Here is a 23,811-nt window from a genome sequence, read left to right as displayed (position 1 = left end):
AACAAATCAACAAACGACAAGTGCTGGAGAGGATGTGGAGAAAAAGGAACACTCGTGCACTGCTGGTGGGAATGCAGACTGGTGCAGCCACTATGGAAGACAGTATGGAGTTGCCTCAAAAAACTAGAAATGGAACTCCCATTTGACCCTGTGATCCCACGTCGAGGAATATATTCCAAGAAACCAGAAACGCCAATCAGAAAGGATATATGCACCCCTATGTTCATAGCAGCACAATTCACCATAGCTAAGATCTGGAAACAGCCTATGTGCCCATCATCAGATGAATAGATTAGAAAACAATGGTACATCTACAGGATGGAATACTATGCTGCTTTAAAAAAAGAAGGAATTCTTACCATTTGCAACAGCATGGATGGAACTGGAAAGCATTATGCTAAGTGAAATAAGCCATTCAATGAAAGAAAAATACCACATGATCTCACTCATTTATGGATAATTAAGACTATTATAAATGATGAAGAAAAATAGATACAGAGGCAGAGCAACATCGAACAGACTATCAAACTACAGCAAGAAGGCTGGGGAGATTTGGGGTGCGGGGTTGGTAAGAGATCAACCGAAGGACTTGTATGCATGCATATAAGCATAACCAATGGACACAAGACACTGAGGGTTATGGGAGGCTAGGGGAATGTCAAGTGGAGAAAAAATAAGGAGACATATATAATACTCTTTGTAATACTTTAAGCAATAGAACAATTTTTTAAAAAAAGAATCCTGAAACAGTCAGAAAGAATATATGCACCCCTCTGTTCATAGCAACAGCAACAAAACAGCCCCAGTGCTTATGAGTAAATGAGTGGACAAAAAAGCTGTGGTACATATACACAGTGGAATACTATGCAGCTGCAAAAAAAAAAAAAAAAAAAAGGCTCTCTTACCTTTTGCGACAGCAAGAATGGACCTGGAGGTTTTATGGTAGGTAATGTAAGCCAGTCGAAGAAAGACAAATACCATATGATCTCACATATATGTTGAATCTAATGAACAAAATAAACTGCTGAACAAAATAGAACCAGAGGCATGGATACATGGAATAAAGGGGAGATGGGGGGGGGGCACGGGGGAAGACTGAAAAAGATGAAGAGATTAGCCAAAGAACACATATGCATAGCCCATGTACACAGAAAACAGTGTGGTGAAAAATAGGAAGTATGGTATGTGGGCTGGGTGGAGGTGAGCAAAGAGTGAGAAAATGGGGGAAATCTGTAATACTGTCAACAATTAAAATAAAAGATGAGCTCTGATATTTTGAGCCAAAATGGAAAGAGGTGACCAAACATGGTGTGGTCGTTTCAAAAGCACACAAAAATAAGCTGGAAAAGAATCTTACTGACCATTGTGAATCATAACATCAAAATAAAAACGAACAGTAGCAAATCATACCCATTGAGAAAAAACTTTTGAATCTGTACTTAATGTATCTCAATAAGTAAATAAACAAGATAAAAGGAATATCAAATGATAAATTTACAGAAGTGGCGGAATTTGGAGTAAATCAATAATATTTTGCTATTCTGAATCAAGATCAATCAGGCAAGAATAATCAAATGAAAAAGAAGGAGGTAGTTTGATGAGGAGCAGTCTATTTACACAGTACCAGGGTTGTCCCCATAGTTTGCTTTTCTATTTTAAGTATAAAAAGAGAAAACTTAAAACAAAAGAGAAATCAGACAGATTGCATGAACAAAATTAACCTAACCAGTAGGTTCAGTCAGATATTGTATACCTCTGAATGTGATTCCCAATACACAACATTCATCACTAAGATAGCATTCTGCCCTAGAATAAATAATTTCATTTTAAAAAGAGAAAATATCAGAAAAACTCAAATTGAGGAACATTCCACAAATTAACTAGCTTGGGTTGTTTAAATGTCAATTCATATTAAAGAAAAAGAAAAGCTAAGGAAATGCCAGATTAAAAAAAAAAAAGCACAGAAGCTCAGTGGTTGAGCATCGACCTATGTACTGGAGGTCATGTGTCATGATTCCATTCCTTATCAGGGCACGTGCCCAGGTTGTAGGCTTGATCCCCAGTGTAGGGCATGCAGGAGACATTCTCTCTCATCATTGATGTTTCTCTCTCTTCCTCCCTGAAATCAATAAAAAAAAACATTAAAAAATATAAAAAGGAAATAAAATGTGTGATCTGGGATTGAATCAAGGAAAAACAATAAAGAATAATATGAAGATTAAGTGAAAAGACTATTAACTACTTAGTCGGTTAGGAAATAATTCCAAATCATGTGCTTATCCTATCTAATAAAAGAGAAAAATGGTAATTGGCGTACGACGATACCCTTTTCATTGGCTAATCAGGGCTATATGCAAATTAACTGCCAACTAAGATTGGCAGTTAACTGCCAACAAGATGGCGGCTAATTTGCATATGTAGGCACAATGCAGGGAGGCGAAAGGGAAAGCAGGAAGAAGCCCCCTGCCACTGACAGTGATCGGAAACCCAGCGGGGAGCTAAGAGCTGGGGGGCAGGGCAAAGGCATGATCGGAGAATCAGGCGCCTTTTCCGCCCTGGCCAGTGATAGCAGGAAGTAGGGGTGGAGCCAGCGATGGGAGCTGGGCACGGTAGAAGCTGGCAGTCCCGGGAGCTAGGGGTCCCTTGCCTGGGCCTAAAGCGAAGCTCGCGATTGCGGGGCCGCTGCAACTGCGGGTCCCCGCTGCCTGGGCCGGACGCCTAGGCCAGAGGTGTTAGGCCTGGGCAGGGGCGGAGCCTGCAACCGCGGGGAGCTGGGGGTCCCCTGCCCAGGCCTGACACCTCTGCCGGAGGCCTCAGGCCTGGTCAAGGGGCTGATCCGGTGATTGGTGATTGGAGGGTGATGAGGGTCAACTCCTCTGGCCGAGGCATCAGGCCTGGGTGGGGGGCGGAGCCGGGGATTGGGGGGATATGATGGTCCCCTTGCCCAGGCCTGAAGCCTGGGTCAGAGGCATCAGGCTTGGGCGGGGGGTGGAGCAAGCGATCAGAGGGATATGGGGGTCCCCTGCCCAGGCATGATTCCTGGGCCAGAGGCCTCAGGCCGGGGCGGGGGCCAGAGCCAGTGATCGGGGGGGAGATGGGGGTCCACTGTCCAAGCCTGACACCTCTGGCGGAGGCATCAGGCCTGGGCAAGGGGCCGATCAGGCGATTGGAGGGTGATGGGGGTCAACGCCTGAGGGCTCCCAGTATGTGAGAGGGGGCAGACTGGGCTGAGGGACACTCCCCCCCCCGACCCAGTGCACGAATTTCGTGCACCAGGCCCCTAGTATATGCATATTAATGAATAAACAGTAAGTAAAAGAAAATTAAAATATTGATTCTAAATAACTTTATCAGATTAAAGGTAGGACAATTGTAATGGGTGAATAAAAGTAAACTGTAGTTTAATCAAAGTTGTAAATACAGATTTCAGTTATCCAAAAACTAGAAGCCAGGTCTAGAGACAAACAGTAGAGGAGAAGGGGTTAGAGAGCAACCAAAGGACTTATATGTATGCATATTAGCATAACCAATGGACACAGACACTGGGGCAGTGGGGGCTTGCCTGGGTTAGGAAGGGATGGGGAGGGGGTCAATTAGGGAAAAAGAAGACATATGTAAAACTTTAAATAAAAAAATAAACTAGAGGCCCAGTGCATGAATTCCTGCATGGGTGGGGTCCGGTCAGCCCACCCTGATCAGGGCCTATCAGGCTGGGCTGGCAGAGGGGAGGATGCCATGGGCAGTTGAACTGTTTGGTTGAACTCCCGATCGAGGGGACAATTTTCATATTAGCCTTTTATTATACTAGTAGCCAGGTGCATGAAATTCCTGCACATTAAAAGGGAAATAATTAGCAGAGATATTTTAACATTGCTATTTGCCCTTTCTCTATAATAGAAGTGTGAGAGATGAAAGAAATTAGTAAAATATATATGAAAATCATATATAAATTTATTAATAAATGAACAGTAACAAAAGGATATAACAATAACAGAGACATGATATAAAAACGACAAAAACATGATATGAAGACAACAAAAACAACAGTGATATAAAAACAACAGTGATGCAAACAATGACTGATAAAGTGATTAAACTTATTCTAATATCTCCCTGTACACCACATTAAGAGTGAAAACACTTTCAGAGTGCTTGACTAATTTCCCTTGTGATGAAGTACTTAGAACTTTAACTGTAACATCACATGCTCTTCAAACTTGAGAGAAAGCAACATGTAACTGACCATGTGCAAAAACAGGTTCAGGTAGGAATATGCCTACTCTGTCTAGAGTTTGTCCTTGTGATTTACTAGTAGTCATCAAAAATGCTGGATCACAGGAAACCATTGTCAAATCAATTTAAATGGGAGGCCAGTGTCAGATGAGGACAAATTAATTCTTGGAATCAGAACAAACCTCTCCCTCTGCAGATCCTGTTAATACTTCAGCTTCGATAATGTTAGGTCGTAATCTTTTGATAATAAATCTGGTACCATTACAAAGACCCCATTTACTACTGAGATTTCTCAACAGCATGATTATTGCACCCACTTTCAATTTTAATTTATGACATGGCATTCCCGAAGGAGTAATACTATTAAGAAATTCGACTGGAATTTTCCTTTTCAGCATCATCTGTGGAATCAATGGAATCATCACTCAAATATGTGTGAAAATCCCCATCTAGTATGTCCAAAATTTCTTCATTTAATTTTTGAACATGCTCATATTTTGGACAAAGAATTGCATGTTTAGATATATTTTTAGTAATATCTCTAGACATAGTATTTCCCAAGGTAGCTTCAATAATAGATCCATTACAAATCATTTCACAGGGGATTTCAATAATATCCATTCCTAAATGAAAACTGCTATCAAGTTTGCCATCTCCAAGTTTTACTAATCATCCACTATAAGCAGAATCCTCTGATATCATATTTTTCTAAGAGGCAACTTTCTGAAACATCCCCAAACACTGTAGTACTTTAAACACATTTGCACTATGGCGGATCCCATAGCATGCGGTTCAATACTGAGACATTGTTGAAAATCCCCTCCAAGAAGAACTTTCCACCAAATACAACATTCAGACTCATAATTTCTCTTAGTAATCTGTCTATGGCATTTATAGCATGACTGGATACCATGGTGCATTCATCAATAATGAAAAGTTGAGCCCTAACTGGTTTGGCTCAGTGGATAGAGGGTCAGCTTGTGGACTGAGAGGTCCCAGGTTCGATTCCAGTCAGGGGCATGTATCTTGGTTTCGGGCACATCCCCAGTAGGGGGTGTGCAAGAGGCGGCTGATCGATGTTTCTCTATCATTGATGTTTCTAGCTCTCTATCCCTCTCCCTTCTCTATCCCTTCTCATAATAATGAGAAGTTGGGCCTTTTTAATAGTTTTAGCAACTTCACTCTTTTTATTGAGTCTAGAAATTAAAGTTTCATTTAATGGAATCGGTAATTTATATTGGAAATGAAAGCTGCTTCCACTGAGAAGTAAATTTGCAGCAATTCCTGTAGACACTGTGGGTAAAACAGTACCACCACGATCTCTAATATAATATATTAAAACTTTATACAGATATGCAGGTGAATAGGATTCCTAGTTTGCAGGCCCCTGACAGCAAGCTAGCCTCCTGTCGATTCCATGAGGAATGGGGCTCCCTCCTCCCTCCTGTCAGGGTCCGGGGTGCAGGTGAATGGGGTTCCTAGCTAGCAGGCCACTGACAGCAAGCTATCCAACAGCAGATTCTGTGAGGAATGGGGCTGCCTCCTCCCTACTGTCAGGGTCTGGTTTGAAGGCTGGACTCAGTACTTCCACACTTCGCCCCGAGGGCGGGTTCCTGCCTGAAACTTTGCCCTCCGGGAAACAGCAGGGGAGGGCGCAGCCATTTCCAAGATGACCCCTGCAGGACTGACTGCCTTCCGGTTGGTCAAGCTTCTGGACGTGATGTTACACCCAGGGTTTTTATTTAAGTAGACAGGATAAAACAGAGTTAAACTATGAAAACTAATAAATTCAAGGAAAAATGTGTGTATAATGCACACATGCACATACACCATCAACACCTAATATAATACAAAAACATATGCTCTTTACCTTGATTAAACAGTGGCAAAGCTGACAAACTTACTGCCAGTGTTTCTCAACTCTTCAGATCAGGGCAATTTTTTTCTCCTATTTCTGTGCACACAGGATTAGTGAGAACAATTTTGCCCAAATCAGCCTTGACTGCACTAACTCTGCCTCCTGTCAACAGGGATCCTATGTTCACCATAAGCACTTCATTCTTAGACAGCTTTTGCACCTAGCAAAATAAGTTAGAAATCTGTAAACCCAAAATTGAGATAATGCCTTCCAATGTAAAGTGAAAATTTAACAAATACTACTGAAAATAAGTAAACTATAAAAAAATAAAATAAAATTCTGCACAAAATACATTGTAATAGAATTTGAAGTATAACTATCATGCAGGTATCAAAACAAATGGTTTATTTAAATTTTAATGAACATACTCAAGGTCTTATCTATATAACTAGAGGTCCGATGCATGAAATTCATGCACAGGGGAGGTAGGGAGTCCCTCAGCCCAGCCTGAGCTCTCTTGCAGTTCAAAACCCCTCAGGGGATGTCTGACTGCTGGATTAGGCCTGATTCTTGTGGCCGGGCTGAATACCACACACACACACACACACACACACACACACACACACACACACACACACACCAGTGCACAAATTTCATGCACCGGGCCTCTAGTTGTAAAATAAGCTACTAAGTATAGCATAGATTAATCAATGATATACTCAAGATCTTTCTCTAAAATAAGCTACTAATCAACAAAACAAGATTTTGAAGAAAGTGTTTACAAAATTTCCTCAAAAGTACAGTAAGACAATAATTCAATAATTAAGTAGGTTCTACAGATCTAATTACATTCATGTGACATAAACAAGGTACTTAAACATTCTAACTTCTATAAAATAGTGTTACAGCTACTATTTTATTAACAGTTATACTGCTATTGTTATTGTTTACACTTAGAATTCAATGCCAAAATACACATCAGTGTTTTTAGTAAAAGTCAGACTAAGAAAAAGAAATGTTTCTTAAAGAAATGCCAACAGAAATGACTGATAAAAGTTTTATAAACTCATATGCAATACAACTTGTTTCCTATTTTGTTGTTGTTGTTAATCCCCACTCAAGGGTATTTCCCCCACCATTGATTTTTATAGAATGTAGAGTGGGGGAGAGAGAGAGAACATGGATGTGAAATTTGTTGCCTCTGGCAGCACCCCAACCTGCAATCCAGGTACATGCCCTTGCCTGGGAATCAAACCAACCACCTTTCGATGTGCCAGTCAACACTCTAAGCCACCCGTGGGCAAACTACGGCCTGCGGGCCGGATCCGGCCCATTTGAAATGAATAAAACTAAAAAAAGAAAAAAGACCGTACCCTTTTATGTAATGATGTTTACTTTGAATTTATATTAGTTCACACAAACACTCCATCCATGCTTTTGTTCCGGCCCTCCGGTCCAGTTTAAGAACCCATTGTGGCCCTCGAGTCAAAAAGTTTGCCCACCCCTGCCTAAGCATTGCACCACACCAGCCAGCGCTTTCCCATTGCTTTTTCCTGACTATAATTTCTTCCTAACATGAAAAGGACTTTATGACATATACTTACAAAATGTGAAGAATATATATATATCCAATCTAAGGTTGAACACATGAAAGAAAAGTAAAGTTTTTATATGTTTTTGTGGATTTTTAGAGAAGAAGGGAGGGGATAGAGAGAGACATCAATAAGGGATAAACATTGATTGGCTGCATCCTGCACATCCCCCACCACGGGTAACATCCTGTTTCCTGGGCATGCGGCCCAACTGGGAATCGAACCATTGACCTCTTGATTCATGAGGCACACTGGCCAGGCAAGAGAAATAAAATTTTATGCACCACATCAGTCAATAGTAAAACCTAAAGAAAAACTGGAGAATATAATTTGATGGTGTAAAGGAGACTTTTTATTACTATAAAAACCCACTGGCTGTTGTGGCTCAGTTGGCTGGAGTCTCATCCCATGCACTGAAGGGTTGTAGGTTCAAATCCTCATTAGAGTACATATGCAGGTTGTGGGTTTGATCCCCAGTAGGGGTGCATAAGTCGGGCAACCCATTGATATTTATTTCTCACACTAATGTTTCTCTTCCTCTCCCTTTCTCTCTCCAAACATACTCTCCAGTGAGGATTAAAAGAAAAAAAGCCCCTTGTTAAAGTTAATATAAAATCCTACATTGCTCTTTTGACAGTTCTTTTTTTCCCCGAGGTTATTATAACTTCAGATCTTTTAACACAGAATACATATATGGTATCAAATATTTTCTTTTAAAAAAATTTTTTTTAATTGATTTCAGAAAGGAAGGGGGAGAGAGAGAGAGAGAGAGAGAGAGAGAGAGAGAGAGAGAGAGAGAGAGAGAAACATAATGATGACAGAGAATCACCAATCCATTGCCTCCTGCACGCCCCCCACTGGGGATCCAGCCCGCAAATCGAACCAGGGACCCTTTAGTCTGCAGACCAACACTCTATCCTCCAAGCCAAACCAGCCAGGGCTCAAACCCCTTCTTAGATGGCATTTTCCTATTGCTGGTTTTGTTTTGTTTTTTAAAAAAACAACTACTCTAAATAAAACTGCTAGAATGGTGTTTGCACATTCAAAATTTTTTATATATCACCAAAGCAATATATAAAAATGTCATAAATTTATATTTGTCAATAGAATAAGTGCTTATTTCCTTGTAATTTTGTCAACAAAATCTTGTCTTTACTGAAATTCATATGTATGCTACAATTAGTGTTTGTAATATAATCTACATTTTTAATTCATTTTTCACACAAAAATTCTCAAATTTGTAAAAGAAATCACAAAAGTCCCTGAATAACCAAAGCAATCCTGAAAAAAAAAAAAAAAAAAAGAATGAAGACAGAGGTACCAAACTCTGATGTCAAATGATATTCCCAAGTGACAATATTCAAAGCAAGGTATTAGAAGAAAAATAGACACACAGATAAATGGAACAGAATTTTGGGCCCAGAAACAAACCCAAATGTATATGGGAAAGAATTTTTGACAAAGGAGCCAAAACCCACAATGTAGAAAAGAAAGCCTTTTCAATAAATGGTGCTTGAAAAATTGGAAAACTACATGCATAAGGGTGAAACTAGACTACTGTTTGTCCCAATGTAGAAAAATTAACTCAAAATGGATCGGATCAAAAACCTAAACATACAACCTGAAACAATAAATTACATAGAAAACACAGGTACTAAACTTACAGATGTTGGTCTTAGAGAGAACTTTATAAATTAGACCCCCAAGGCAAGGGATTAAAAGGAAAAAATAAATGTGTATGCATCAACCAAAACAGCAACCAACCAAATGGAAAAATGTATTTGCAAGTAATACCTTCGATAAGATGGACAACCTAAGTGCCCTTCAATAGATGACTGGATAAAGATGTGGTACATATATACAATGAAGTACTACTCAGCCGTAAGGAAAGATGAAATATTGCCATTTGCAACAACATGGATAGTACTTAAGAGCATTATGCTAAATGAAATGTGAGATGAAAAAAGACAAAAACTGATTTCACTGACATGTGGGATATAAAACAAAAAGCAATAAATGAATGAATCAAGGAACAAATAAACAAACTCATAGATACAGACAAGAAAATGGTGGTTACCAGAAAAGCAGAATGTAGGGGAGAGAGGGAGGAGAAAGGGAGAGGGTGTCAAATATGTGGTGACTGGAGGAGATTACACTTTGGGTTAAGAGTACACTATATAGTACAGACGTTTTATATGATAAGGCTGTACATTCAAAATTTATGGTACCCCAATAAATTTAGGTTGCCATATAGAAAATTTCAAAGTAGGTTTGCCATATAGAAAATTTCAAATTATTCACTTTGTCCTTTTTTGTAATGTTAATTGTAAAAGAATAAAACAAAACTGGTTGAAATGCAATGCTTTGTCTGTTTTTTGAATTAGAAAAAGCAGTTACCTTTGCTGCTTGTCTCCTTCGGTGCATACACCGAGAAGCTGTCAAAGTAGAAAATAAGAAATTTCCAATTCTGTGAAGATCTCTGGTAAGGCTCCAACAGCTCCAACCACCTGTCCCAACATTCTGTCAGCATGGCACAAAGTGGGATCAAATTTTGTTCCAACTCCTGATTATAAATAAAATATATATTTCCATATTTTATTTCTTAAAATGTTTATAAAGATAGACCAGTATAGTATGTATCTATGTAATGCATACATTTTGTTCATACCATATAACAGCAACATAATCAAAATCACAAATTATTCCCATACAAATAAGTCCCTGCTTTCTCTCAAAAATAACACTGGAAACAAGTGTTGTTGGAAATTAAAGAATGAAAAGATTCTCTTGAATAAATTATAAGGGCAAATGATATGCCTACCTAACTAAAAATTAATTTCACTTATTGTTAATGTTGGCAGTACACAGGTATTGACTAAACAAGATACCTACCAAGGACTCCTAGTGGCTAACTAGGCACAATTTAAAAAATAAAGCCTAGGAGAGCATTTGAGATCTTGCCCCCTGGCATGTCATTAGTTTGGCTCAAATAAACCCTTATAAAAATTTAAAAAATAAAATAAAGTCTCGCAGCCATTCTAAAGAAGGGCCTCTCATGAAAAACCTCACTTCAAGGAAAAGCTGCTTGCCTCCAAACTAAACTGCCTTCCTGCACTGTGGTCCTTATAAAGGCCAACTCCATCCATTTTTAGCTGTACAGCTGTATCCCAATTATAATTTTCACTGACCAATGAGAACATACAAATGAGTGACCAGGAGCAATCTCTCTAAGCCAGCTCCTCTTTGGCTCAGGGAATGCTTTTTTTCCTATCCATGAAAGACTGAAGATTGTGTTTACCCAAAGGGAAGAATGGTGTGTCGTCAGAGCACAAGAGAGCAGAACAAAGCAGAGTTGTCTAGATAGGGAAGGGCCTTGCCCATGGGAAGCTAAAAGCAGCCATGCAGCACAACTGAGCAGTAAAATTAAATAAAGTTTTACTTCTTTACCTCACCCAAACTGGGATTCCTGTTTGTGTAGAATTGGTAACAGCTATCATAACACACGTTTATCATTATATTATTACTAGAAGCCAGTACACAAATTTGTGCACAGGTGGGGTCCCTCTGGGTGGCCTGCAAGGACTGGGCCAAAACCCAGTCCAATGCCACCTGCAGCTCCTACCTACCGCTCCCGCTCATCCCGGCCCCACTATGCCTGCCGTAGGCTTGCACCAAATCAGGAGAGGTTCTCGTTGCTGCAGCAACACTCGCCAGCCCTGAACCCTGCATCTGGCGCCCTCCGAAGGGGAGTGGCCTGTGAGATGGGCTGAAACTGACTCTCTGACATCCCGAGGGGATCTGTATTGCAAGAGGGCGCAGGCCAGGCTGAGGGAACCACACCAGTGCACAATCGAGCCAAGGAGGGACCGTGGGAGGGCTTCAGGGCATGTCTGGCCTATCTCGCTCAGTCCCAAACTGCAGGACCCCAGCAGCAAGCTAACCTACCAGTCCGAGCATCTGTCCCCTGGTGGTCAGCGCACATCATAGCGACTGGTCTACTGTCTGCCCCTTGGAGGTCAGTGCACGTTATAGCAAGCGAATAAACAGCCACAGCATATCATTAGCATATTACTCTTTGGTTGTTCAGTTGTTCTGACTTTCGGTCTACTTGCATATTACCCTTTTAGTATATAGGACTAGGGGCCCGGTGCACGAAATTGGTGCACTGGGTGTGTGTGGGGGGGAGTGTCCCTCAGCCCAGCCTGCCCCCTCTCACATACTGGGAGCCCTCAGGCGTTGACCCCCATCACCCTCCAATCGCAGGATCGACCCCTTGCCCAGGCCTGACGCCTCTGACAGAGGCGTCAGGCCTGGGCAGGGGACCTCATTTCCCCCCATCACTGGTTCTGCCCCCAGCCCAGGCCTGATGCCTCTGGCCCAGGCATCAGGCCTGGGCAGGGGACCCCCAGACCCCTCCGATTGCTGGCTCTGCCCCTTGCCCAGGCCTGATGCCTCGGCCAGAGGCGTAGACCCCCATCACCCTCCGATCGCCTGATCGGCCCCTTGCCCAGGCCTGACGCCTCCGCCAGAGGTGTCAGGCTTGGACAGGAGACCCCCATCTCCCCCTGATCACTGGCTCTGGGCCCCGCCCAGGACTGAGGCCTCTGGCCCAGGAATCATGCCTGGGGAGGGGACCCCCATCTCCCTCTGATCGCTTGCTTCACCCCCTGCCGAAGCCTGACGCCTCTGACCCAGGCTTCAGGCCTGGGCAAGGGGACCATCATATCCCCCCAATCCCCGGCTCCGCCCCCCACCCAGGCCTGATGCCTCTGGCCCAGGCATCAGGCCTGGGCAGGGGACCCCCAGCCCCCCGCCCAGGCCTGATGCCTCAGCCAGAGGAGTTGACCCCATCACCCTTCAATAACCAATCACCAGATCAGCCCCTTGACCAGGCTCGAGGCCTCTGGCAGAGGTGTCAGGCCTGGGCAGGGGACCCCCAGCTCCCCGCGGTGGCAGGCTCCGCCCCTGCCCAGGCCTAACGCCTCTGGCTGAGGCATCCGGCCTGGGAAGCGGGGACCCACAGCTGCAGTGGCCCCGCGATTGCGGGCTCCGCTTTAGGCCCAGGCAAGGGACCCCTAGCTCCCGGGACTGCCAGCTTCGACCGTGCCCAGCTCCCATCGCTGGCTCCACCCCTACTTCCTGCTATCACTGGCCAGGGCAGCAAAGGCACCTGATTCTCCCATCATGGCTGGGGGGCTCTTAGCTCCCCCCTGGGTTTCTGATCACTGTCAGTGGCAGGGGGCTTCTTCCTGCTTTCCCTTTCGCCTCCCTGCATTGTGCCTACATATGCAAATTAACCGCCATCTTGTTGGCAGTTAACTGCCAATCTTAGTTGGCAGTTAACTGCCAATCTTAGTTGGCAGTTAATTTGCATATAGCCCTGATTAGCCAATGAAAAGGGTAGCGTCATACGCCAATTACCATTTTTCTCTTTTATTAGTGTAGATACTAGAGGCCCGGTGCACAAAATTTGTGCACGTGGGGGCTTGGGGAGAGGTCCCTCAGCCCGGCCTGCACCCTCTCCAATCTTGGACCCCTCAGGTGATGTCCGACTGCCTCACAATCCAACACCACTGTCTCCTAACTGATCGCCTGCCTGCCTGATAGCCCTTAACTGCTCCCCTACTGGCCTGATGACCCCTAACTGCTCCCCTGCTAGCCTGATTGCCCCTAACCACCTCTGCCTTGCCCCGCACCTAGGACCCAGGATTACCCCCTCTGCTGTTAACAGGCACTCGGAATCCAGGCTTCCCGCCCTCTGGCTGGCCACAGGGAACCATAGGCAGGCAGCTTCTCCTGGGACACAGCCACAGGTGTGCCAGACCACAGGGTGGGCAGCTTGTACCTCTCCCAGGTTGCAGCCCCAGCCACTGAGGTCCGGGATTGTGGGGTGGGTGGCTTGTCTGTGTCCTGGGCTGCAGGTGCAGCCACTGGCACTCGAGACTGTGGGACAGGCAGCTTGTCCCTCTCCTGGGCCACAGCCTGGCTGGTCTCAATTCCCCTCTCGCAAGCTCATTTGTACCTGGCTGGTCCCCATTCCTCTCTCCCCAGTGTTGTCTGAGACTTTACGGCATTACAGCATGAGGGCAACAACCATTTGCATATTAGCTCTTTATTATATAAAGATGATTAGAGGCCCAGTGCATGAATTCATGCATGGGTGGGATCCGGCCGGCCCAGCACCAATCAGGGCTGGTCAGGGGATGGGCCACAGGAGATTAGCTGGCTGCCCCCACCCCGAACGGGCCAGTTGGACAGCTGCAGTGCACGTCATAGCAACCAGTTGTTCTGGTCACTTGGCATATCCTATCTAATAATAGACAAACATGGTAATTAACCATACCTCTGCTACACTTCCCATTGGCGAATCAGGGCGATATGCAAATTAACTGCCAACCAAGATGGCGGCCGGCAGCCAGGCAGCTGAAGTGAACAGGAGGCGTGCTTGCTCCAGTGATGGAGGAAGACAAGGATCCCCGCCTGCCGCTGCCAGGCTCTGAGCTGCACTCTAAGCAACAATGTTGCAATTATAGAAGCTAAACAAACCCCAGATACCTGCTTTCAGCCAGCCGGCCTCGGAGCTGGAGCCGCAAAGTTTCAATTACAGAAGGTAAATAAATCCCAGAATAAAAAAACAAAAAGAAAAAAAGGAGAGACTGGGAGCTTTAGTTTTAGGCTTGGCCGGCCTGAAAACAGCCCTCAGCCCCTCATCCAGGCTAGCCAGGTATCCCAGTAGGGACCCCAACCCTGAAGGTAGTGCAGGCAGCCTGAAAACAGCCATCAGCCCCTCATCCATACTGCCCAGGCACACCAGTGGGAACTCCCACCCCGAAGGGGGTGCGGGCAGCCTGAAAACAGCCATCAGCCCCTCATCCAGGCTGGCCAGGCACCCAAGCAGGACCCCCATGTGATCCGGGACACCATTCAGGGCAAACCAGCAGGCCCCCACCCGTGCACCAGGCCTCTATCATATAGTAAAAGGGTAATATGCAAACTAACCCTAACAGCAGAAAGACTGGGAATGACTGGTCACTATGACACACACTGACCACCAAGGGGGAAACGCTCAATTCAGGAGCTGCCCTCTGTTGGTCAGTGCACTCCCACATGGGGGAGCTCTGCTCAGCCACAAGCCAGGCTGATGGCTGCCAGTACAGCGGTGGTGATGGGAGCCTCTCCTGCCTCCTCAGCAGCGATAAGGATGTCTGATTGCAGCTTAAGTCTGCTCTCCACTGGCAAGTGGACATCCCTCGAGGCTGCCAGAGGGATGTCTTATTGCCATCTTAGGCCCAATCCCCCGGGGAGCAGGCCTCAGCCAGCAGGTGGTCATCCCCCAAGGGGTCCCAGACTGCGAGAGGGCACAGGCCGGGCTGAGGGACCCCCCCCCCCCCCGCACCGAGTGCACAAATTTTTGTGCACCAGGCCTCTAGTCCTATCTAATAATAGACAAACATAGTAATTAACCATACCTCCACTATGCTTCCCATTGGCTAATCAACAGGATATGCAAATTAACTGCCAACAAATATGGCAGCCGGCAGCCACGCAGCTGAAGCGAACAGGTGGCTTGCTTGCTACAGTGATGGAGGAAGCCAGGTTCGCCGCCTGCCTCCACCTGCTCTAAGCTACACTCTATTGCAATTATATTAACTAAACAAGCTCCAGATACCTGCGCTTAGCCAGCTTTGGCCTCAGAGCTTAGAGTGGCAGTGATGGCAACAATGTTTCAATTATAGAAGCTAAACAAACCCAGATACCTGCTTTCAGCCAGCCACGCCTCAGAGCTGGAGGAGGCTTTCAGCCCCAGTGACAGCTATAGAAGGTAAATAAATCCCAGAAAGAAAAAAAAAAAGAAAAAAAGGAGAGGCTGGGAGCTTTAGTCAACCAACTGCCTGAAAACGGCCCTCAGGCCGGCACCCAGACTGGCCAGGCACTCTAGTGGGGACCCCCACCCTAAAGGGGGTGTGACCAGCTGCAAACAGCGACCATCCCCTCATCCAGGTTGGCCAGGCACCCAAGCGGGACCCCCACCCTAATCCAGGACACCCTTCAGGCAAACCAGCCGGCCCCCACCCATGCACCAGGCCTCTATCCTATACAGTAAAAGGGTAATATGCAAACTGACCCTAACAGCAGAAAGACTGGGAATGACTGGTCACTATGACACACACTGACCACCAGGGGGCAGACGCTCACTGCAGGAGCTGTCCTCTGGTTGTCAGGGCACTCTCACTGGGGGGGCTCTGCTCAACCACAAGCCAGGCTGATGGCTGCCAGTATAGCAGTGGTGGTGAGTGCTTCTCCCACCTACTCAGCAGCGCTAAGGATGTTCGACTGCAGCTTAGGTCTGCTCCTCGCTGGCAAGTGGACATCCCCCGAGGGCTGCCAGGCTACCAGAGGAATGTCTGATTACCATCTTAGGCCCAATCCCCCAGGGAGCAGGCCTCAGCCAGCAGGTGGTCACCCCTGAGGGGTTCCAGACTGCGAGAGGGCACAGGCCAGGCTGAGGGACCCCCTACCCCCGAGTGCACAAGTTTTTGTGCACCGGGCCTCTAGTGTATATGTATATATATACATATGTGTGTGCATGTGTGTGTGTGTGTGTGTGTATACATATATATGTATATATACTGAATAATGTACAATGATGCAATAAAAAGTTACATGAAAAGAATTCCTAAATTTCTTCACTCAAAGAACTGTGCTGAGGGAGCTTAGCTAATTGGAGTGTCATCCCATACACCAACAGGTTTGATTTTCAGTCAGGGCACAGACCTACGTTGTGAGTTGGACCTCCAGTCAGGACATGCACAGGAGGCAACTGATTGATGTAGATATCTCACACTAATATTTCTTTCATTTTCTCCCTCATTCTTTCCTTTCTCAAGTCAATAAGTATATCCTCAAGTGAGGATTAAAGAAATAAGATTCAAAAAAAAAAATCGTACACAGGAAAATTTTATTATTGATAGAATGGAAAATATAAGAGCAAAGAGATGTCAGTAAAATGGTAAGAGTAAAAACCTTCGGAGAAAATGGCGACCAGCAGGAAGGTAGGGAGGGAGAGAGTATGAGAGCGCAAGGAAGTGATAGAGGAATGTGTAGACGTGTGTGGGGTGTGTGTACGAGCTAGGGGCAGTTAGATTCTGCAAGTCTTCTAAGGGGCTGCTAAACCAGGCAGTCTTGGGCAGCGGAGTCCCACTCCCTGTGCGGACACTCCTGGGCAGCCAGCACAGGCACGGTGACCACACCATCTTGGGAAACAGAGCTGCTTGAGACTAGGATCCTGGCCTCAGCACCACCCACTCTGACTTCAGACACATACCAGGACCCTGCAGCCACTGGGGAGAGAGACCTGTGACCACAGCTATAGACCTGCGGACACCAAAAGTTCAGAAATCCCCGTGGCAGATCCGTGAATAACAGAGCCCATCTCCACTTCCCGCAGGCCTGAGGGCAGCGCCAGAGTAACTAACTGATAGACCCACCCCTTGCCGGGGCCTCAGCGCTCCAGGAACTTTAGCCTGGAAATGTACGAACACCTTGGAACTGATCCCGTGAAGGGCCGGGTTCAGGAGTCCTGGGCTGGGAGCAAACGCACTTCGGGATCTAGTCCTGCTCTCACTGCCAGCTTCGGAGCCCTGGGCTGGGAGCAAACACACGAACACCGGGATCTGGTCCTGTTCACACTGCCTGCTCCAGGAGCCCTGGGCTGGCAGACAATGCACTTCGGGATCTGGTCCTGCTCACACTGCCGGCTTCAGAGCCCTGGGCTGGGAGCAAATGTGCGAACACTGGGAACTGATCCCACGTGCACTGCCGACTTCGGAGCTGTGGGCTGGGAGCAATCACACGAACACCGGGAATTTGTCCTGCGTAGCATAAGCCCAGGGACACCGAATCTCTGGGCAGGAGGCAGCACCAAACACCAGTGACTTGACTATGTTTCTTATTACCTGCGCCTGAGATCCTGATTCCCTGTGCATTCATACTAAGAGCCAGTGACTCCAATTCCTGGTGCAAGGGCACACAGGGACCCTGAATCTCAAGGCAAGGTAGTGTGAAGCAACAGAGACTCTGATACTGGATTCTTGGGGAACTCTGACTCCTGGCGCACGCTAGGGGGCTCTGGTTTTCAACACGCTTCAGGGGGGTCTCTGTTTCAGCACAGTGCAAGCATGGTCCCTGATTCTAAGGGCGCGAACGAGGCTACATTGACCATTGACAACACTGACTCTGAGCAAGCCTGATTCCCACCAACCCACAACAACCACACATCTTAGTGTCAGAGCTCTTCAGTGACACTAGGGTGGTGGGAGGCTCCCACTGCACACGGCCCAGGCCCACGCAACTAGACATTTGAACCATCAGGAGATAATCAGAATGAAGAGACGACACAACACCCAGAGGAAAGACAATGAGGAGTCGCCAAGAAAGAAAATTAATGAAGTTGAAGCATGCAACATGACAGAAAAAGAATTCAGAATAATGGTTGTACAATTCATTCACCAGTAGGATGAGAAAATCAACAACCTATGCAAGAATCAGGAAGAAATGAAAAATGATATAGCTACAATCAAAAACACCATGGAAAGTTTCAACAGCAGACAAGAAGAAGCAGGGGACCGAATTAGTGAATTAGAAGATAAGGCAGAGAAACAAGCTCAATCTGAACAGCAACTGGAGAAAAAAATTAAAAAGCAGGAGGAAGAGCCTAAGGGAGCTTCGGGACAACATGAAACGAAGTAACATACGCATAATAGGGCTGAAAGAAGGACAAGAAGAGCAGCAAGGATTAGAAAATCTATTTGAAGAAATAATGTCAGAAAACTTCACAGATATGGGGAAGAAAAAAAGTACACAAGTACAGAGAGTCCCAGGCAAGATGAACCCCAAAAGACCCACACCAAGACACGTCATAATAACGATGGCAAATGTACAAGACGAAGAGAGAATCTTAAAGGCTGCAAGAGAGAAACAGAGAGTTACCTACAAAGGATCCCCCATCAGATTATCAAATGATTTCTCAACAGAAACACATCAGGCCAGAAAAGAATGGACGGAAATTTACAAAGTGATGCAAAGCAAAGGACTGAATCCAAGAATACTCTATCCAGCAAGGCTATCATTCAAAATTGAAGGGGAAATAAGAAGCTTCACAGACAAAAAAAAGGCTAAGGGAGTTTATCACCACCAGGTCAGCAATGCAAGAAATGCTAAAGGGACTGGTGTAAAAAGAAGAAATAAAAAGCCCAGAAAGAAAACAGCCACAAAAAAATAGAAATGGCTACAAACAAGTACCTTTCAATAATAACTTTAAAGGTAAACGGACTAAATGGTCCAATCAAAAGACATCGAGTGGCTGAATGGATAAAAAAAACATGACCCATATATTTGCTGTCTACAAGAGACCCACCTCATAAGAAGGGACTCACACAGACTGAAAGTGAAGGATGGCAAAATATATTTCAGGCAAATGGAAATGAAAAAATAGCTGGGGTAGCAATACTTATATCGGACAAAATAGACCTCAAAGTGAAGGCCGTAACAAGAGATAAGGAAGGCCACTTCATAATACTAAAGGGATCAATACAACAAGAGGATATAACCCTGAAAACATATATGCACCCAATGCAGGAGCACCCACATACATAAGAAAATTCCTGGAAGGTATCAGGGGAGAGATCGAAAACAATACAATCATAGTAGGGGACTTTAATACACCACTGACATCACTGGATAAATCCGCTAGACAAAAACTCAGCAAATTAACAGCAATCCTATATGACTCACTAGATCAGATGGACTTAATTGACATCTTCAGAACACTTCACCCCAAAGCCACAAAATATACGTTCTTCTCCAGGGCTCATGGGACACATTCAAAAATAGACCACATATTGGGTCACAAACAAAGTCTCCCCAAATTCAAGAAGATTGAAATCATACCTAGCATCTTCTCAGACCACGATGGCATAATATTAGAAATAAACTACAATAAAAACAACTCAAAATACTCAAACAGTTGGAAGCTAAGTAGCATGTTATTAAATATTGATTGGGTTACCAATGAGATCAAAGAAGAAATTAAAAACATCTTAGAAACTAATGACAATGAAAACACAACAACCCAAAACCTTTGGTACACAATGAAAGCAGTCCTGAGAGGGAAGTTTACAGCTCTACAAGCCTATCTCAACAAATAGGAAAAAATGGTGGTAAATCATCTAACTCTACAGCTCAAAAAATTAGAAAGAGAGCAACAAGAAAACACCAGAGTGAGCAGAAGGAAGGAGATAATAAATATTAGAGCAGAAATAAATGACATAGAGACCAAAAAAAATAAAGAAAGAAAGAAAATCAATGAAACAAAAAGCTGGTTCTTTGAAAGGATAAACAAGATTGACAAACCTCACCAAGAAGCAAAGAGAAAGGACCCAAATAAACAATTTCAGAAATGATAGAGGCAAAATAACAACAACCCCACAGAAATACAAATGATCATTAAAAAATACTATGGACAACTCTACTCCAACAAACTAGACGACCTGGAGGAAATGGACATATTCCTAGAAAACTACAACATTCCAAAACTTAATCAGGAAGAATCTAAAAATCTCAAGAGGCCAATAACTATGGAAGAAATTGAAGCAGTCATCAAAAAGCTTCCAGCAAACAAAAGCCAGGACCAGACGGCTTCACAGGGGAGTTTTACCAAACATTCAAGGAAGAACTAAAACCTACCCTCCTCAGACTACTCCAAAAAATTCAAGAGGAAGGAACACTTCCAAGCTCATTCTATGAAGCCAGCATCACCCTAATACCAAAACCAGGTAAAGACAACACAATGAAAGAGAATTACAGGTCAATATCCCTCATGAACATAGATGCCAAAATCCTCAACAAAATCTTAGCAAATTGGATCCAGCAGTACATCAGAAAGATCATACACCCCGACCAAGTAGGATTTATCCCAGGGATGCAAGGATGGTACAATATCCGCAAATCAATAAACGTGATACATCACATAAACAAATTGAAAGAAAAATAACCACACAGTCATATCAATTGATGCAGAAAAAGCATTTGACAAAATTCAACACCCATTTTTGATAAAAACTCTCAGCAAAGTGGGAATTGAAGGATCATACCTCAACATAATAAAAGCCATATATGACAAACCCACAGCCAACATCATACTCAATGGACAAAAACTAACACCATTTCCCCTAAGAACAGGACAAGACAGGGATGCCCACTCTCATCACTCCTGTTCAACATAGTACTGGAAGTATTAGCCATTGCAATTTGACAAGAAGAAGAAATAAAAGGCATCCAAATTGGAAAAGAAGAAGTAAAACTGCCCTTATTTGCAGATGACAGGATATTATACTTAAAAAACCCTAAAGGCTCCATCAATAAACTATTAGACTTAATAAAAGAATTCGGCAATATAGCAGGATACAAAATTAACGCCGAGAAATCTATGGCATTTCTATACACCAATAGTGAACTTGCAGAAAGAGAGACTAAAAAATCAATCCCATTTACCATCGCACCAAAAAAAATTAAGCTACCTAGGAATAAACTTAACTAAAGAGGTAAAAGACCTCTACTCAGAAAACTACAGGATGTTGAAAAAAGAGATAGAGGAAGACATAAAGAGATGGAAGAACATACCATGTTCTTGGATTGGTAGAATCAACATCATTAAAATGTCCATACTGCCCAAAGCAATCTATAAATTCAATGCACTTCCCATTAAAATACCAATGGCATATTTCACAGATCTAGAACTAACTCTCCAAAAATTCTTCTGGAATAAAAAACAACCCCAAATAGCTGCAGCAATCCTGAGAAAGAACAAAGTAGGGGGATTTCAATATCAGATATCAAGCTGTATTACTAAGCCACTGTTCTCAAAACTGCTTGGTACTGGCATAAGAACAGACATATAGATCAATGGAATAGAATAGAGAGCCCAGAAATCAGCCCCACCCAATACGCTCAATTAATATTTGACAAAGGAGGCAAGAACATACAATGGAGTCAAGATAGTCTCTTCAATAAATGGTGTTGGGAAAATTGGACAGATACATGCAAGGAAATGAAACTAGACCACCAACATACACCATACACAAAAATAAACTCAAAGTGGATAAAGGACTTAAATATACGACGGGAAACCATAAAAATACTAGAAGAATCCAAAGGCAACAAAATCTCAGACATATGCCGAAGCAATTTCTTCACTGATACAGCTCCTAGGGCATTGGAAACTAAAGAGAAAATAAACAAATGGGACTACGTCAAAATAAAAAGCTTCTGCACAGCAAAAGAAACCATCAACAAAACAACGAGAAAACCCACTGTGTGGGAAAACATATTTGCCAATGTCATATCTGATAAGGGCCTAATCTCCAAAATTTATAGGGAACTCATACAACTTAACAAAAGGAAGATAAACATTCCAATCAAAAATGGGCAAAGGACCTAAATAGACACCTTTTAAAAGAGGACATTCAGAAAGCCAAGAGACATATGAAAACATGCTCAAAGTCACTAATCATCCGAGAGATGCAAATCAAAACAACAATGAGGTACCATCTCACACCTGTCAGAATGGCTATCATCAATAATTCAACGACAAGTGCTGGAGAGGATGTGGAGGAAAAGGAACACTTGTGCACTGCTGGTGGGAATGCAGACTGGTGCAGCCACTATGGAAGACACTATGGAGTTTCCTCAAAAAACTAGAAATGGAACTCCCATTTGACCCTGTGACCCCACTTCTAGGAATATATTCCAAGAAACCAGAAACGCCAATCAGAAAGGATATATGCACCCCTATGTTCATAGCAGCACAATTCACCATAGCTAAGATCTGGAAACAGCCTAAGTGCCCATCAGTAGATGAATGGATTAGAAAACTGTAGTACATCTAAATGATGGAATACTATGCTGCTGTAAAAAAGAAGGAACTCTTACCATTTGCAATGGCATGGATGGAACTGGAGAGCATTATGCTAAGTGAAATAAGCCAGTTAATGAAGGAAAAATACCACATCATCTCACTCATTCATGGATAAGAGAGACCATTATAAACTTATGAACAAAAATAGATACAGATGCAGAGCTGCCTCGAACAGACTGTCAAACTACAGCAGCCAGGCCGGGGAGTGTGGGAGGGCTTGAGGGGGGTGGGTAAGACATCAACCGAAGGACTTGTATGCATGCATATAAGCATAACCAATGGACATAAGACACTGGGGGGTAGGGGAGGCCAAGGGATTGTCAAGGGCGGGGGGGGGGGGGGGAAGGAGACATATGTAATACTCTTTGTAATATTTTAAGCAATAAAAAAAATATATATCTTAAAAAAAAAGAAAGAGGATCCAAATAAACAAAATCAGAATGAAAGAGGTAAAATAACAATTGACACTTCAGAAATATAAAGATTGCAAGAAAGTATTATAAACAACTACATGCCAACAAGTGTAACCTGATCAAAATGGCCAAACCCCTAGAAAAATACAATCTTCCAGACAGAATCAGGAAGAATTAGAAAACCTGAATAGACCAATAACAACTAATGAAACTGAATCAGTACTTTAAAAAAATCCCAGCAAACAAAAATTCTGTAACAGAAGGTTTTTCTAATGGTGTGGTACCAAACATTCAAAGAACAATCACCTATCCTCCTCAAACTATTCCAAGAAATTCTAGAGGAAGAAACATTTCCATGCTCTTTTTAAAAGCCAGGATTATCCTAATTCCAAAATCAGACAAAAACACTACAAAGAAAGAAAATTACAGTCCAGTATTCCTGATGAGCATAGATGCCAAAATACTCAACAAATATTAGAAAATCAGATTCAGCAATATAAGTAGGATTTATTCCAAGGATGCAAGGTGGGTACACTATTCATAAATCAATTAAGGTGATACATCACATAAACAAAAGGTAAAAATCATGTGATCTTATCAATAGATATAGAAAAAGAATTCAACAAAATACAACACCCATTGTTTATAAAAATTCTCAGGAAACTGGGAATAGAAGGATCACATCTCAACATAATAAAGGCCTTTTATGACAAACCTACAACCAACATCAGACTCAATGAG

The 23,811-nt window shown here is 43.6% G+C and overlaps 1 protein-coding gene and 1 long non-coding RNA gene across 6 annotated transcripts in view; one reads left to right on the top strand and one right to left on the bottom strand.

Moving 5' to 3' along the window:
* LOC132225546 (uncharacterized) overlaps positions 1 to 23,811 on the top strand; it is a 170,888-nt gene that overhangs the window by 46,391 nt on the left and 100,686 nt on the right. The gene's annotated exons all lie outside the window — the stretch shown is intronic.
* LOC132225542 (eukaryotic translation initiation factor 2 subunit 3, Y-linked-like) overlaps positions 1 to 23,811 on the bottom strand; it is a 112,540-nt gene that overhangs the window by 49,611 nt on the left and 39,118 nt on the right. The window contains exon 4 of one of the 5 annotated variants that reach the window (XM_059680639.1): positions 10,081 to 10,246. The exons of 3 other annotated variants lie outside the window; for them this stretch is intronic. In XM_059680639.1, coding sequence (XP_059536622.1) covers positions 10,081 to 10,246 — 166 coding nt within the window. The remainder of the gene's footprint in view (positions 1 to 10,080; positions 10,247 to 23,811) is intronic. One more of the 5 variants, XM_059680640.1, reaches the window with a different exon arrangement.

Source organism: Myotis daubentonii, chromosome Y, assembly GCF_963259705.1.
Source record: "Myotis daubentonii chromosome Y, mMyoDau2.1, whole genome shotgun sequence".
Taxonomy (NCBI): Eukaryota; Metazoa; Chordata; class Mammalia; order Chiroptera; family Vespertilionidae; genus Myotis; species Myotis daubentonii.
The sequence above is the reverse complement of the archived record's forward strand: the minus strand, read 5'-3'. Positions and strand labels throughout refer to the sequence as shown.